Source organism: Desmodus rotundus, chromosome 3 (assembly GCF_022682495.2).
Source record: "Desmodus rotundus isolate HL8 chromosome 3, HLdesRot8A.1, whole genome shotgun sequence".
Classification (NCBI taxonomy): Eukaryota; Metazoa; Chordata; class Mammalia; order Chiroptera; family Phyllostomidae; genus Desmodus; species Desmodus rotundus.
The window spans coordinates 60,727,628-60,744,957 of NC_071389.1; the positions used below are offsets into that span (position 1 = coordinate 60,727,628).

The window sequence follows — 17,330 nt, forward strand, 5'->3', positions numbered from 1 at the left end:
CATTATAATATGAATCATATTCCTAAAGAAGAATTATAATCATATTTCCCTTCTCAGATGTTATACAATGGTCTCCAAATATCAGTTTAATCCAATTAACAGTGCTAATAAAAGTCTTATAGGCCCTCTGTAACTTAACCCCACCAACTCACTTTCTTCTGTGTTCTAGCCCATGTTCTTTGCACTCCAGGGCAAGATAATTCCACCTATGAATCTTTAGTTAGGTTGCTCTGCCCACTGAAGGACTCTTCCAACCCCTCTTACCTAATTACCTCCACCAGCCATTGCAAAACATCATTCTTCTTTGCAATATGCATGATAAATTAAAGTTTAGTATGAACATTAAAAAGTCCTTTTAATGAAAACAGTAAGACATAAAAGAGTCCAATACAAAATTCAAAACATTCAAATTCTCAATAGCCATAGGCAAAGCTACCTGATCATTAGTAATTAAAATTTCTCAGATTAAACCATAGATGTCCCATCTGTAAAATCAACCAAGACTACAATGCTGATGATGTCCAGTGCTGCTGAGTGTGGGGGCCTCACTCTTCAGAACCCTCAGCAGGCAGGTTTTCCACGCAGGTGTGATAGCACATATTATAAAATATACCACTTTAACCACTTGAAGGTTACAATTTCGTGGCATTTAGAACAGTCACAGTGTTGTGCAGCCACGGCCACTCTCTAGCTCCTGTGCTACTCAGCAGTCCCCTCCTGCTCCTGTCAATCACGGTTCTGCTTTCAGCCTCTCTGGATTTGCCCATTCTGCACATTTTATAATAGAAGGAATCATACAATATGTGGCCTTTTTGTGTCGATTGGTTCACTTAGCGTAAAGTTTTCAAGGTTCACCACATCGTGGCATGCGTCACTGCTTCATTCCTCTTTAGGGATGAATAATACGCCGTTGTATGGACGGGCCCCATTTTGTTTACCCATTCATCAGTCACTGGGCTGTTGAGTTGTTTCCACCTTTTGGCTCATGTGAATAATGCTGCTGTGAACATTTTTGTATAGGTTTTTGTTTGAAAACTTCTCTTCAATTCTTTTGGGTGTATATGTAGTAGTGGAATTACTGGGTCATATGATGACTCTATGTTTAACTTTGAGGAACTGCCAGGCTTTTTCCACAGTGGCTGCACAATTTGACATTTCCAACAGCAGTGTATGAGGGTTTCATTTCTTCGCACATTTGCCAACACAATTATTTTTAAATTGGAGCCACCCTAGGGGGTATGAGGTAGCATTTCATATAGTTTTGGTTTGTATCTCCCGAATGACCAATGATATTGGGCTTCCTTTCATGTGCTGTTGGCTGTTTGCATATTTTCTTGGGAGAAATGTGCATCGAAGTGTTTTTGCCCATTTTTAATCTTTTTGTTGTTGAGTTGTAGGACTTCTTTATGTACTGTGTACACCAGATCCTTATCAGAATAATAATTTGCAACTATTTTTTTTTCCATTCTGTGTGTTGTCTTTTCACTCTCTGGATACCGTCTTTTAATATACAAAACTTTAACATCTTGATGAAATTCAATTTATTTCTTTTGTTGATTGTGCTTTGGGTGTCATACCTAAGAAAACTACTGCCAAATCAAAATTCTTCTAAAAATTGTAGCTTTAACTCTTATATTTAGGTCTTCAGTCTATTTGAGTTAATTTTTATATTTGGTGTGAGATAGAGTTCAACTTCATTCTTTTGCATGTGAATACTTGGTTGTCCCAGTACCATTTGTTGGAGAGACTATTCTTTCTCCATTGAATGGTCTTGGCACTCCTGTTAAAAATCAGTTGACCATGTATTTGTGGGTTTATTTCTGGAATCTCAATTTTATTCCAATGATCCATGTGTCTATCCTTATGCCAGTACCTCTGGCTTTCTTTCTTTCTTTCTTTGACATTGGTTAATAAAATCACGTAGGTTTCAGGGGTACAGCTCTATAACACGCCACCTGTACACCGCACTGTGTGTTCACCACCCCCAGTCAAGTCTCCTTCCACCACCGTTTATCCCCTCTTTATCCTCTCCTACCTCTCCCCAACTCCCTTGCCCCTTTCCAGCAATCACCATTGTTTCTCTTTAATTTGGATATCTTTTCTCTTCTTGCTCAATTGCTCTCTCTAAAACTGCCAGTACGGTTTTACAGTGTTGAATAAAGTAGTGGAAAATGGGCATCCTTATCTCGTTCTTTGTCCTAGAGGGAAAGTTTTAATCTTTCACCGTTGAATATTACGTTAGCTGTAGGTTTTCCATAACTCCCTCTATCATGCTGAGAAAGTTTCCTTCCTTTCCTGGTTTGTTGAGGGGTTTTGTTTTGTTTTGTGGTTTTTGTTTTTGTTTTGTTTTGTTTATTTGGTCAACTGCTTTTTCTGCATCAATTGAGATGATGTGTTTCCCCCCTTCATATTATTAATAGGGTGCATTATACTGTTTGGCTTTCTTTCCCTTTTAAAAAAACTTTTTTATTGAATTTATTGGGGGTGACATTGGTTAATAAAATTGTATAGGTTTCAGGTGTACAGTTCTATAATACATCACCAGTATCGTACTGTGTGTTCACCACCCCAAGTCATTTCCTTCCATCACCATTTATGCCCCTACACCGTCTCCTACTTCCCCCACCCCTCCTTCCCTCTGGTAATCACCACGCTGTTGTCTGTGGCTATGAGGTTTTATTCTCTGCTTAATCCCTTTACTTTTTTCACTCAGTTCCCAACCTTCTCCCCTCTAACAGCTGTCAGTCTGTTCTCTGTATCTATGAGTCTGTTTCTATTTTGTTTGTTTGTTTTGTTCATTAGATTCCACATATGAGTGAAATCATATGGTACTTGTCTTTGACTGGCTCATTTCACTTAGCATAATACTCTCTAGGTCTATCCATGCTGTCACAAAAGGTAAGATTTTCTTCTTTTTTGTTCACAGCTAAGTAGTATTCTATTGTTCAAAACATCATTCTTCAATCATCTTTGCTGTGGAGCACCAAAGACTAACATTCCTGTGCAGCTAATTGGAAGATGATGGAGTTTAGAGTTTATTTTGTAACCAATGAGAAAAAACTAGAGATAATTAAGTAAGGAGTGACATAATATGCTTAGAAATTTGTCTTTTCTATAGCGACCTGGCTCGAGTAAAAGGAGACATTTCTGAGAAAAGTGATTTAAATTCTAAGCCAATGTAAATAAAGAATTTGATCTAGCCATTGATTTAGACCATAAGGAAAGGTCACTTAAGATATCTTTTTCAAAATGCAAGGTAAACTTTGTGCTTAACTGTATTATTAATTTTATCATGACAAGATATTTCTTGATATACTATCCACTAAAATTCTAGCTGTAGTCTCCCCTTAGCCACGGTTTCACCTTCTGCAGTTTCAGCTGCCCCTCTGTCAACCGTGGTCCAAAAATATTAAACGGAGAATTCCAGAAATAAACAACTCCTAAGTTTCAAACCGCACGGCGTTCTGAGCAGTGTGATGAAATGTCCACCCCGCCTGGGAAATGAGTCATCTCTCTACTGTCACAGCATCACAGAACGTCTGTTCCAGTAACCCTTACTTCACTTACTAACGGCCCTGGAATGCCAGAGTGGTGATATCAGGCCTCCCTTTTCCTGGAGTTTTGTGTGGCTGTCTTTGCAGTTACGTCCTCCGTTCTTCACCACCTTCAGGGGAAAAAATACCTTCCACCAGCCCTGCTGGGTTCGGAGGCTTTCTCTGACCTTCTGTGGACACATGCTCTTGCTCCCTCTTGTGACGGAATTCGTAAGCTTGTATCCCTCTCTCTAGCCTTCAGCGCACCGGGCTGAGGGCTGACAGCCTTTTGTTTGTTTTCCCAAAGGTGGTGCTACAGCCCAAGTTTGTGGTCTCACGTTCCTGCAGAGTTGGGCCTGCTTTTCATGTGTACTCACAAGGTATCTTCCAAAGCTCCTTGCTGCTTGAGTGAATGTTCATTCAGGTTGTGCCACCTTTGGCAGCCCGTGCAAGGTGCTGGCCACAGGGTGGGTGTGAGTGTGGGTGAGGCACAGAGGTGGTGCAGTTGCCCGTGGGCCAATGGGGTGATCCACAGGTGGGGCTTTCCCAGCGGCTCACTGGTCGACTTTTGGGTGGAGTCCACCAAGCAGTTAATAGGATTCCTGTCTGTTTATTGCCCTCCAAGAGTCCTATGTGCCACTTTTCCAGTCTCTTCTCATGCCCCAGTCATGGAGATTTCCTCTTAGTACACGGGATGGAGCAAAAGAGAAATGAGCCTCTTTAACACCTCCATACAGCTAAGGGAGCTGGGTGCTCATTTCCGCGCTCCTCCTTTCCCCCACAGGAGAAATAATGGGCTGTAGAAAATGATCTTGGCCCTAACCTTTGCTGCCTTGGGGGAGAAGTGACTCAGGTAAAGTCAAAATGTTCCACTTAACCCATTCCAATGTGTTCAAACTTTTTGGGGGGAGGGGGGATCCAATGGAGTGCTATGTCCTCTCCTCTGGAAGCCTGGACTTCAGCAAGGGTCTGTTGTCCATGAGTGACTGTCTAAGTAACTGGTGTACAGGGGCTCCGGAACTGAGGTGTGGCTAGAGCTGGTTCATGGGTCACTTCAGTGTGCACAGCCAGGACTGAAGCCTGTCTATCACCTGATGCACAGGTGGGCAAGACTTCTACTGGGTCACTTGGTGACTGGTGCCGGGCACCAGTTTCCACAAGGGCGTTTTTATTCGTGGGTGGATGCCAAGATATTTGCTGTTGTGATGAGGGGGTCAGAAATGAGCGACCTCACTCTACCTTGGCTTAAAATATATTTTAACATCTGATAAAGAAAGTTATCTTACTGCTTTTTGTTTTAGAATTTTGTTGGCTGTCCTCTCTTAGCTGCGGTGAATTGGGATTGGGATGGGTGAAGATGAAAGATAAGCCCTGGGTTACAGGATAGTGATGGTATTCAAGAGGTCGGGGCACAACAGTAATTATAAGGATTGGGCTGATACCAGCTTCTGTTAACTTTTAGAAACTTTAAAGAAGAAAAAGACAAGCTTAAGTTATTCATCTACAGTGTTGTGATTCAACAGTGTTGTTTTAGGTGCTCCTTCTCTCCTGCAGGCTGTACGGAAAGTAGACTTAAGATGTTTGTAAGAATGTCAGTGCTATGATAAAGATGGAATGTCCAGCCTCTCTAGGCCTTCAATGTCACAAATGGCCTTACCAGGAAAAGGATGGAATCCTAAGACCCACAGGCAAGCCTGAGGCTAACGTGACTGGATTACTCTGAACAGCAGAACAAAGCCCTGCCCCTTGTTACGAGAGAGCAGTCTCCCCTTAGCTAAAAATCTTTCAAAAACCTCACGTGCAACATGTGCCTCAAAAACAATGCTTATCATCTTCAAGACCTACCTTCTCCACTTCTCATTGCCTTGAACAGGGAGATACAGTCCCTGCTTAAGATACAGTTGATCATGATTATTCACAGACTCCAGATTTGAAAATCTGCCTCCTCGCTAAAATTCATTTGTAACCCCCAAATCAACACTCATAGCACTTTCATGCTCGTTTGCGGTCAGGTGCATAGCTACAAAAAATTTGAGCTGCTTCGTACAGATACCCAGATGAGGTTGAACAAGGCCACGCTCTGCCTTCTTGTTTCAGCTCACATACTTTAAACACGTATCCTTTTTCCAGTTTATCTAATGCCATGCTTGTTCGTTTTCTACATTTTGTGCTTTTTGTTGGTGATTTTGCTGTTTAAAACAGCCCCCAAAAGGTAGTTTTGAAATGCCATCTAATGTTGCTAAGTGCAAGAAAACTGTGATGTGCCTTCTGGAGAAAACAGGTACGTTAGATTAGCTTCATTCAGTCAGGAGTTATACAATGTTAACGAATCAATGATATAAATTAAATGAGGTGCCTTTAAACAGTAACACCTATAAAACAAGGTTAGGTATTGATCAGTTAAGGAAAATGTTATGAACAAAGGCTACCAGAAATCTAACCTTGTATTTAACCTAGGAATAATGGCTTAGTGACTTTTATAGAACATAACTACCTCAAACAACAGGAATTGACTTCAAATAAAAGGAATTTCATGTCCTGGCTAGAAAGTACTTGCAGAAACTACGGGAACACCTGTTGGAATATCTTGGTGGTAGTGGATGTAGGGAAAAATAAGACTGGACAGAAGAAATTTTATTGACATGAGGAATATTCTCCATGCTTTTTGATGGAACATTCTGGCAAAGACTCCTGGACCCAGAGAAGGCATTCTGAAGTCTGAACATAACAATGCCTACATAAAAGGGATGGGAATCCTGGAAAGGTGTTGGAATGGTGCTGAAGAAAGGCTCAGCTGGCTCCAGGTGGGTGAATCTTGAATAGACAAATGTGAGAGTGGAGAACCCACCACCTGACTTGATTTCCCAGAAGAGCCCAGAGGCTACTTGCCTCACTAAGGCGGGGATTCACTAAAGTGGTCAGGAATCCCCAGGAAGGAGGGAGCGCAGGGCTGACGCGGAGACACTGCCTTGGAACTCATTTCTCCTTATTCATGGGAGAGTTCTTTTCATGCTCACTGTAGCATAAACAAAACTTGACCACAAACTCCCCCCAAAATTTGAAGAGTGAAATATAAAGCATGTACTTTGACAACAATGCAATACTGGAAATTAATAACTAAACCTAACTAGAAAATCTCTTATAATTTTAGGTTTTATATTTATGCGCAGGATACACTTTGAGTTCATTTTTCTATGTGGTGTGATGTATGGGTCAAAGTTTTTTTGACTATGGCTATCTAACTGCTGTGGAACCATTTGTTTAATGACTGCCGTCCTCCACTGAACAGGTAACTTAACCTTTGGTGCCCTTGCCAAGAATCAATTGAAAATGTATACATCATTGTCTCTCTAGATTCTCTCTTCTGTACCATTGATTTACTTGTCTATCTGTATACCAACAGCACATTCTGTTGATTACTGCATATGATAGTTAATTTTATGTTTCAACTTTACTGGGCTAAGGAATGCCCAGGTAGCTGGCACATTATTTCTGGGTGTGTTTATTAGAGTGTTTTCAGAAGAGATTAACATTTGAATTAGTAGACTGAATAAAGAATATCCACTCACCCTCAGCACTGTGAGTGGGTACCACCCAATCTGAAGGCCCCAATAGAACCCAAAAAGTGGGGAAAGGGTGAGTTCTTTTTTCTGGAGCTGGGACATCCATTTTCTCCTGCCCTCAGATGACAGAACTCCTGGTCCTCAGGCCTTGGAGCTCTGGGACTTACTCCATATCAATTCCTTTGGTTCTCAGGTCCTCAGACTCAGATTAAGTTATACATCCAACTTTCCTGGTTTCTCAAGCTTGGAAAACTCTAACATCCTGTAGTTTTATAATGAATCTTTGTCATGTAAATTATCCCAACCCACTTCCTTTTCAAAGCTGTTTTAGCTATTCCAAGTCCTTTGCATTTCCACATGGATTTAAGAATCAGCATGTCAATTTTATAAAAAAGTTGCTGTAATTTTGCTTGGAATTTCACTGAATCTATAGATAATTTTGGGAGAATTGACATCTTAAAACTGAGTATTCTGATCCATGAACACAGTATATCTCTCCATTTATTTAGTTCTTCTTTAACTTCTTGTACAATGTTTTATAGGTTTAAATTTATAGATCCTGCACATATTTTGCCAGATTATTCCTAAATATTTCATATACTTTATGCTATTGTACAGTGAATTTTTAAAATTTCAATTTCCATGTATTTATTACTAAAACATAAAAACTTAAAATATGATTTTAAAATAACCTGGTATCATGCAAATTTGCTAAACTCATTATTCTGTCTACCACATCAGGTAACAGAGTATTTAACAAAAAAAAAATCTATAATTTTTATGATGAAGTCCACCACACTTTTTAGAGGAGAGACAGCGTAGTCTGTGACAGTTCCAATGAGGAGAAATTCTCGTCTTTACCAACCCTGTTATAAAGGCACTATAGTAAACACTTTTTGTTTTATTGAGTGTTCAACTTCTATGCCATCTTTTCTTGTAACTGGGAAATTTCTGCTTCCCTGTTGATGAGTCGCATGAGACTACTTCCAGGGGTGTCCCACCTTTTGGCATCTCTGGGCCACACTGGAGAAGAAGAGTTGTCTTGGGTCACACATTTAATATGTAAATACTAACAAAAACAAAAACAAAATCTCATAATGTTTTAAGTAAATTTATGATTTTGTGCTGGGCAGCATTCACAGCCATCCTGGGCTGCATGTGGCCCGCAGACCACAAGTCGGACACCCCTGCCTGGGGTCACCTTGTTCTAAGCAACAAGCAGAAACTTAACCCAAGGTAGGCCAATTAAATTCCCTCCCTAGAAACTGAACTGTAGGAAAAGAAACAAGACTGAAAACAGTGTATTTTTTGTTGTTGTCCCGCTGGCTTTACATTTTGTCTTCGTGGGATTCCACCCAGAGCTGTGGCTCTGACCCGCATCTTTATACTGTATTCGCAACTCCTGCACTGATCTAGCTCTGCATGTGCCTGCTTTTCTTCGTCCCCACAGAGATGTCACACTGCCACCTCACACTCTGCGCGACTTGTCTTAGTGTTGTCAGTTTGTATTCCAGTCCCTATGCGAGAGAGGAGCTCCAGTTCCTCCCTGGTACCAGCTCATTTTTGTTGGCTCTGAGCAGGTTACTTAACCACCTGCAGCCAACTACTGTGTCTCCTCATCCACAACGGAACACCCAAAAAGATGAACGCTGAACTTCAGATAAGAAATCTGTTATTGAACAAAGGGATTAGCATTTGGCCCCAAAAGAAAACTTTCTACTGTATTTGAATGATTTGAACAAGTATCATATTTGTAATTTATTAACTATAAAATTCTTCATTTTTGGAAGAATTATCCTGCCTTTTGCCTAATATTTCATGTCATATCATTTGGTCTAAGACATGTAATACTGGACAATAATGAAAAATAGACCACATGGATTACTAGTTATTCAAAATAATCATAATAATCCTATGATGGTTAAATAAATTCTCACTTGTGCATATTTAATACAATATAAAAACAAAATAACCTGGTTATATTTTTCAACAATAATCAATTCCAGCTTATCTTTTCCAGTGATTATAAAGGAGAAAACAAGTGTTTTTAATAACTGGGGGCTTTTGAGGGTGCTTTACTTTAAAAGGACTTGGAAATCAAGTTGATAATTTAAGTAAAAACTACAAAATAAATAAAAATAACAATTTACCAACTTTTCCCCCTCTTTCTGACTCCTGAGTGAAGAGGTGACTCTAGGAAGAAGGCCAAGGCTCTTTATTTCTAAGCCTTACTTTTCTCATCTGCAAAATGGGGATATAAAACCCACTTTCACAAGGACTGAGATTACATTTGTCTCACACAGTGATACCATATAATCTACTGTTCTGCCACTTACCATCTGAGTGACCTTGGCCTCGTTACATTATTTCTTTAAACTTTTGTTTTGCTCATTTGAAAAATGGGGCTAATGTAACATGTTTTGCTTCTGTAGGCTTATTGTGGGGGTCACATTTAAAAAATGGCATGTGAAACAGTGTCCAACCTGCAGCTTGTGGACCGCATGTGGCCCAGGATGGCAATGAATGCAGCCCAACACAAAGTCATAAATTTACTTAAAACATGAGCTATTTTTGTGATTACCTGTCGCAATGTATTTAATATGTGGCCCAAGACAACTCTTCTTCTTCCAGTGTGGTGAGGAGATGCCAAAAGTTTGGACACCCCTGTTTTATAAAGTACTAGAAAATATAAGCATATTATTTCCAAAGCAGCTACCACTGGTACAATTTTCTTTGCTACATAGTGCTGAATGTTCTTAGATAAAATATAATTTAGAATGGGACTGAAAGCCTTTTCTTTGTATGACTTTCTACTTACTGTATCTGCTTTTGTAGGAAAACAAGATATAGTTCTACCTTTGTACTTCTCTAGGTTGTGGCAAAGTCATTTGTGGCAAAGGTTGCTCCATGCTAACCTCAGTCTCCAATCGTTCAAGAATAACTATACAGTTAAGGAAATATTCACCCCTTTTAAAATGTAAAAAAAAATTCTTGAAACATAAACAATGAATTCTCACAGAGAACTCCTTTGAATTAATGAAAAAGCAACTTGGATATAATTACAACCAAATTGTTGTGAATGTTAACTAATTAAAAACTATTTATAAATCTATACCTAGGTAGACCTCCTCCCCAGAAAACCAAAATTATCTCCTGAAGGGTGGGCCTCATGTGGTACAAACTTCCCCCGCTATGTGAGTGTTATAGGAACTCATCTGTATCAGCGAACTAGCTGGCATTGTTGTGAGAAGCTGCGTTCAGCTTCAGTGATTTTTTTTGAAGACTCTTTCAACGCTTTTGCCCATTTCATGACTGGTGATTTGTGAGCGCACCTGCGCACACTGTGCTGAGTGTTCAGCAATTTTTGACCAAAAATGGCCTGACTCCCATGCCCCACCCTCCCTATTCACTTGATTTTGCCCTGGGTGACATTTTTTGTTTCCTCACATGAAAAAAAAAAAAAGCCTCAAAGAGAAATGTTTTGCTGATGTGGAAGAGGTGAAGCCAAAAAAATGGCAGAAGCACTAAAAGGCATCAAAATCAATGAGTTCAAAAACTGTTTTGAGCAGTAGAAAAAAGTCTCAATAGGTGCACTGCATCAAACGGAGAGCACTTTTAAAAGTGACTAAAGTTTAAACATGTAAGAATAACTGCACAATTTTTTTACAAATAAAGCGTCCCCCTTGTACTGTTTAAGTACACTTTTCCTTGATCAGAGCAGCAGTGGAAGCTACTACAAGAAACAAATAATAATATAATAAAAAATAATAAGATATTTCCAAATATTATGTTTTTCTTTGTTAACAATTAATTTACTTTTTTAACCAATAAGAAAGTTAAACTGAGAAAGGGAGACATTTTGTAAAGCTGAAGTTTTTGCTTATTAATTTTCCAGAATGTCATTTTCATGTATCTAACTCTGTAATCACTGTTAACTGTCTCCTTTGCAAATTAACAGTTTATTAAACAGATGGCTACCCTTTTATTAGAGACCTAAAATTCAAAATCATGTTAAGGAACAAATTATGCATTAACTGTTCTTGTATTATTAAAGCTGGTTTCAAAAAAGGCATACATTTTAAAACTCACCCCCATGAGGGCAGTATAAGAATTCCAGGATTATAGAAAAATACCTTCTAGAATAAAGTATATCAAAAAGATATCTTTAATTTGGTATATATATGGTCTACTGTTAATCATTGAAGTTTCTATGTATGTTGGGCAAAATGTCACAACCACAACACAAAACTAAATGTGATTTAAAGGAAGTGACCTTATTGCAACACTGTTGTATGCCGACACAAAATCTGACAACATCTAGTTCAAATCCTTCATTCTGTTATTTTAATGTTCCTTGGGTTTAATGGAAACCCAGAAAAAATGAATTTCCCCAAGTAGTGAACTCATTGTGCATGTACCTTTTCAAGTCAATGGGATTTCAAATGGAGAGAAAGCGATTTACCACAGTCAATAGGTTTCTGATCAGCATGATGGTTAAAGGTCAGACTTTGGAGGCCAAGATCTAGGTTCAAATCCGGATCCCACCAAATACCATAGTTTGCCATATATAATGCGCACCCACGTTTTTGGCCCAAACTTTCAGGGAAAAAATCTTTCATTTTAATTTTTTTAATTCAATTTTTTATTTATTTATATTTAGAAACAAAACCAATTATCATATACCAGGGTATTATTTTGTATGCGGATATCATTATTGTTTTCTAGAGTTATACTGTTAACCCATAAGCATAAATAAAAACATTTATATAGGTACAGAATTAGCATACCCATGTATAATGTGCATCCTTATTTTTCTCTCAAAAACTTGGGCAAAAAATGGTAAAATATGGTAGCTGTTTAACCTGGGCTAAGTTGCTTAACTTCTTTGTGTCTCAGTTTGCTCATAAATAAAATAAAGACAGTAAAGCAACATATAGAATTCTTGAGTTACTATTTTTATAGTACCTAAAGTACAGTATACATGATATAAGCTCTTGTTAAACTCATTTAACAGAATTAGTAATAAAAAATAGCAGGAAGAGCTTACTGACACATTTCTACAATTACCATTCTGTTTTTGTCAGTAATGAAAAAGACTTTTTAAAAATTCTAAGGGGGATCCAAGATGGCAGAGAAGTAGGTGGAAGGTACACTAACCTCTTCCCAGGACCAATCTGGAATTACAACTAAATTATAGAAAAATCATCCTGAATAACCAACTGAACACTAGCTGGAGAGAAGCCTTATAACCAAGGACTTATGGAAGAAACCACTTCACCACAACGAGACTGATAGGAAGTATGGAGGCAGGAGAGGGCTGGCTGGGTTCCCATGGGTGGCAGCTGAAATTCTGGAAGGGTATTTCAGTGGCCAGCCAGATGTACTCCCTCAGAAGTGTGGGGTCTAAACCCCAACCTGGGCTCCCCAGCCTAGAACACCAGAACTGAGAAAGGAACCCAAACATCTGGCTGGGAAAAGCAGCAGGGTTTCTTTCCATCAGGAAGAGATGGCTCAAGATGCACAGAGCCTTTTTGTTTGCAGCCACTTACCGTGGGCGCTGGCAGAGGGAGGGCAGAGTGGACTACAGGTAAGTGAGGAAAGTCTAGGGCTGGTAGCTCCGGGGAGAGAATTGAAGGGTCAGCTGCCAGGATCCCTGTGCTGAGTCATTCCCCACACTGCTGGAGCCATCTTTCTCAGGCAGAGCACTGCTCTCCAAATGGCATCAGCCTGAGAGGAAGCAATAGCCCCACCAGCAGGAATCCTTCTCACCTACTCTGCGGAGCTTAAACCTGGCTGCTGAGGGGTAGAACTGGCAGCTGTTTCAATGACAAGCCTAGCATAAAGCCGGCAGACCAAGGCTGATCTCTGGGAGCTCTGAGACTTTAGCTGACCCTCCCCCACAGGGCCCAGTGCTAGTAACAGCCAGCCTTGGTGAGCAGCTTGGCCCTCTCTCCACACTCTCAAACCCAGTAGAAGGAGCCACAGCTCTGGATTGCTGATAGCTCCAAACAGGCTGCCCAGGGCCACTCACAGGCAGCATCTGGCTTAGGTCTGCACCAGAGTCTGTGCAGATCTACCTAATACACAGAAACAAACAGAAAGATGCAGCCAATATGGGAAGACAGGTAAAGGTCCCAAATGAAAGAACAAGAGAGTTCTCCAGAAGAACTAAATGAAAGCGAGGTAAGCAATTTATCAGATATAGAGTTTGGAATAATGATTATAAGTATACTCAACAGCATGAAAAGACACAGAAACCATAAAAAAGAATCAGCCAGAAATAAGGAATGCAATATCTAAAGTATATAATACACTGGTAGGAATAAATAGTAGGTTAGATGAAGCAGAATATCGAATCAGTGATTTGGAAGAAAAGGTAGTAAAAAGCAGCCAAGCAAAGCAGCCAAAAGAAAAAAGAATATTAAAAAATGAAGGGTTTAAGAAACCTTTGGGACTTGAAGCATAACAGCATCCACACATCCACATCATGGGAATACCAGAAGGAGAAGAAAATGAGCAAGGGATCAAGAACCTTTTTGAAGAAATAATGACCAAAAACTTCCCTAACCTGGAGAAGGAAAAAAGTCACACAAGACCAGGAAGTGTAGAGAGTCTGAAACCGGATGGACCCAAAGAGGCCCACACCCAGATACATTATAATTAAAATGATAAAGCTTAAAGACAAGGAGAGAATCTTAAAAGATGCAAGAGAAAAGCAGTTAGTTACCTACAAGGGAAACTGTCATCTCATTTTTCAACAGAAACACTTCAGGCCATAAGGGTTTGGCATGGGAATATTCAAGATGATGAAAACCAAGGACCTACAACCAAGACTACTTTACCAGCAAGGCTATCATTTAAAATTGAAGGAGAAATAGAGAGCTCCCAGACAAGACAGGGATGTCTGCTTTTTACCTCTTACTGAACATAGTATGGAAGTCCTAGCCATTGCAATCAGAACAGAAGTAAAAGGTATCCAAATTGGAAAGGAAGAAGTAAATCTGTCTTTATTTGCAGATGACATGATACTATACATAGAGAACCCTAAATATTCCACCAAGAAACTACTAGAACTGATAAATGAATTCAGAAAAGTGGCAGGATACAAAATCGATATCCAGAATTGGTTGCATTTTTCTATGCCAATAATGAACTATCAGAAAGGGTATTGGGAAAATTAGACAAGAGATTGTGCAGAAAAATGAAACTAGACCACTTTGTTATGCCACACACAAGAATAAATTCAAAATGGATTAAAGACTTAAATGTTAGACCCCAAACCATAAAATTCTTAGAATATAGGCAGTAAAATCTCAGACATTGCTCGTAGCAATATTATTTCTAATATATTATTTCTCCTCAGGCAAGAAAAACAAAAGAAAAATATAACAAATTGGACTTATTAAACCAAACAGTTTTTGCACAGCAAAGAAAACCACTAACAAAGTAAAAAGACAACCGACTGAATGGAAGAACATATCCACCAATGCATCTGCTATGGGTTTAATATCCAAAATTTATAAAGAACTTATAAAAGTCAACACCAAAAAAACAGACAATTCATTTAAAAAATGGGCAAAGGAACTAAATAGACACTTCTCCAAAGAGGACACGCAGATGGCCAAGACATATTGAAAAGATGCTCAATGTCACTAATCATCAGAGATGCAAATTAAAACCATGAGATGTCCCCTCACACAGGTAAGAGTGGCGATCATCAATAAACCAACAAATAAGTGCTAGCGAAGATGGAGAGAAAGGGGAACCCTTTTGCACTGTTGGTGGGAATACAGACTGGTGCAGCCACTGTGTAAAGCAGTATAGAGATACCTCAAAAAATTAAAAACGGAACTGCCTTATAGCCCAGCAATTCCACCTCTGGGAATTTATCTGAAGAAACCTGAAACAACACTAATTCGAAAGAATACAAACACCCCTATGTTCATTGCAGCGTTATTTATAGTCAACAAGATATGGAAGCAGCCCAAGTGTCCACCAGGAGATGAGTGGATAAAACAACTATGGGACATAGACATAATGGAATACTATCAGTCATAAAAAGGAAGGTAATTTTACTCTTTGCAACAGCATGGAGGGCCTGAAGGACATTTTGCTAAGTGAAATAAGCCAGTCAGAGAAAGGCAAATGCCGTATTATTTCACTCATATGTGGGATCTACTGAACAAATGGAACTAACAAGTAAAACAGAGACAGACTCATAGATAGAGGGCAGGCTGACAGCTCCAGTGCAGGGTTAGGGGGTGGACAGATGGAGCAAAAAGGAAACAGGACTCATGGATGTGGACAAAGTGTGATATTTGGGAGGGGCAGTTATAAGGAGGATAAATGGTAATAGACAAAATACAATTAAAAAATTGTGACATATTTCCTCGACTTCTTTCAAGTCAGCAGGTATCCATTAAACACCTACTGCCTTGGGAACACAAAATAACTTACGTGGTCTCTGTCCCTCGAGTAGTTAGTCTTTTCCTTTCTTCCTTTTTTTAAAAAAAAATATTTTAATTATGTATTTTTAGAGAGAGGGAAAGGGAGGGAAAAAGGGAGAGAAACATCATGTGTGAGAGAAACATTGATGGACAGGTTGCCTCAAGCCTGCGCCCCATCCGAAAAGCCGCAACCCATACAGGAGCCCTGATGGATTCCAACCCAAGACCTTTCCTTTTAGGGATGATGCTCAACCATCAGAGTCTCGCTGGTCCGGGCGGGAAGTTAATCTTTTCTACACTAAATAGAAAATAAACGCTCACAGCGCAAAGTTCAAACAAACTTGCAACCAAAAATGAAGCTAGTGCCACATAAATTACCCGACAAGTAAGGCTATTCGCAAACTTAAGTTCTCTAAGATGTATATTAATAAAAACGCAACTACCAATTGGGAATGCGTTTATTTGGCATCTACACCGAAAACTGCTGTATACAATGCCGGACATCAATAGGTATTCTGAAGAAATAGTAAAATTTTCCTTTATCTCCGCCTCGGATATCTTACAAAACTTGTGACAGCGATCCGCGAAACCAGGACGAGTGAAAACTTGCACTGGAGACATCAAAGGGCTCGTGTCTAAGAACCGGGAGGACAACGTCGTGGGCTCAGCGAATATCTGCATCTGCAAGGCGAAGAGAAGCGCCGGACCACGATCACGATCGTGAACGAGGTTGTTTCCGCAGAGGCACAGGCGAGAACCAGCGACGTCACCTCACCAGGGATCTACCCCACCGTGCGGTGATCGCCGGCAGAGGCTGTGGGCAGAAGGCGGCCTTAGGCGGGGAGGGGTGGGGGAGCCGCCGCGATACGGGGCACTAAGCGACGTAAGTCCCGGCACGGCTTCCTAGGGCGCCGCTTCAGGGCAATGGAGACTCGGGGCTCTCGGGGTGGCGCATCCGGACGCCAGCTCGGCCGACAACATCCGGCTCGGCGGGCCCCAGACCACCCAGTCCGGCCTCTCCCGGTCCGGCTCCGCCGGGTCGACCCCCACGGCCGGCCGGCCGCGTCCCGGGCCTGCACGTCACTTCCGGCACACGCGCTCGCGGGCGGAGGGGGACCGGCCCGGGCCCGCGCGCGGCGGCTCCGGGGCGCGCAGGAGGGCGGGGCGGGGGAAGGGGGAGTGTCTGCTGGCGGCCACCGGTCGGTCCCACGCCTGCTGCCGCCGCTGTATGTGCCGCCGCCGGGGCAGGGAAGTTCGCGGAAGCTCCGCGCTCAGAACCAGCCCGGTGCTCCCGCCGGTACTCAGGGCTCCAGCGCCCGGAGGACTCACCGCCCTGACCTGTGCTGAAGCGGGAGTTGCTTCTGCCTGTGGAGCGGCGGGGACAGCCCCAGCCCCCATTCCCCTCCCCGACCCCTTCTTTCTATCGCCCCAGTCATGGGGAACGCGGCAACCGCCAAGAAAGGCAGCGAGGTGGAGAGCGGTAAGTCAAGGGCCGGGTCTGGGGACCCTCCGGACAGGCCGGCGTCGGGCGCCGGGCGCCCCTCTGGGTTGGTGCCTCGAGGCCGCGGGCATGGTCCAGGCCTCGCAGCCACGATCGGGAGCTGCTTGAGGGGGCCTTGGGGACCAGCTACCTTCCTCCTCTACCTTCCTCCTCTACCTCCCTTCCCCCAGGCGTGAGGGCTGGCCGCAAAGGGCCACTTGTAAAGAGGAGGGACCGAAGTGGTCCCCGCGATTCCCCTTCTCAATAGAGAGCGAGGGGAACTCAACTCATTCTGAAACACTTCCCC

At 41.4% G+C, this 17,330-nt stretch overlaps 1 protein-coding gene across 1 annotated transcript in view; it reads left to right on the forward strand.

The window, feature by feature from the left end:
- The first annotated feature begins 16,725 nt into the window (after positions 1-16,725).
- Positions 16,726-17,330, forward strand: part of PRKACB (protein kinase cAMP-activated catalytic subunit beta) — a 106,009-nt gene continuing 105,404 nt past the window's right edge. The window contains exon 1 of the mRNA XM_045199412.2: positions 16,726-17,023. Within this exon, the coding sequence (XP_045055347.1) occupies positions 16,978-17,023 (46 nt within the window). The 5' untranslated portion in view covers positions 16,726-16,977. The remainder of the gene's footprint in view (positions 17,024-17,330) is intronic.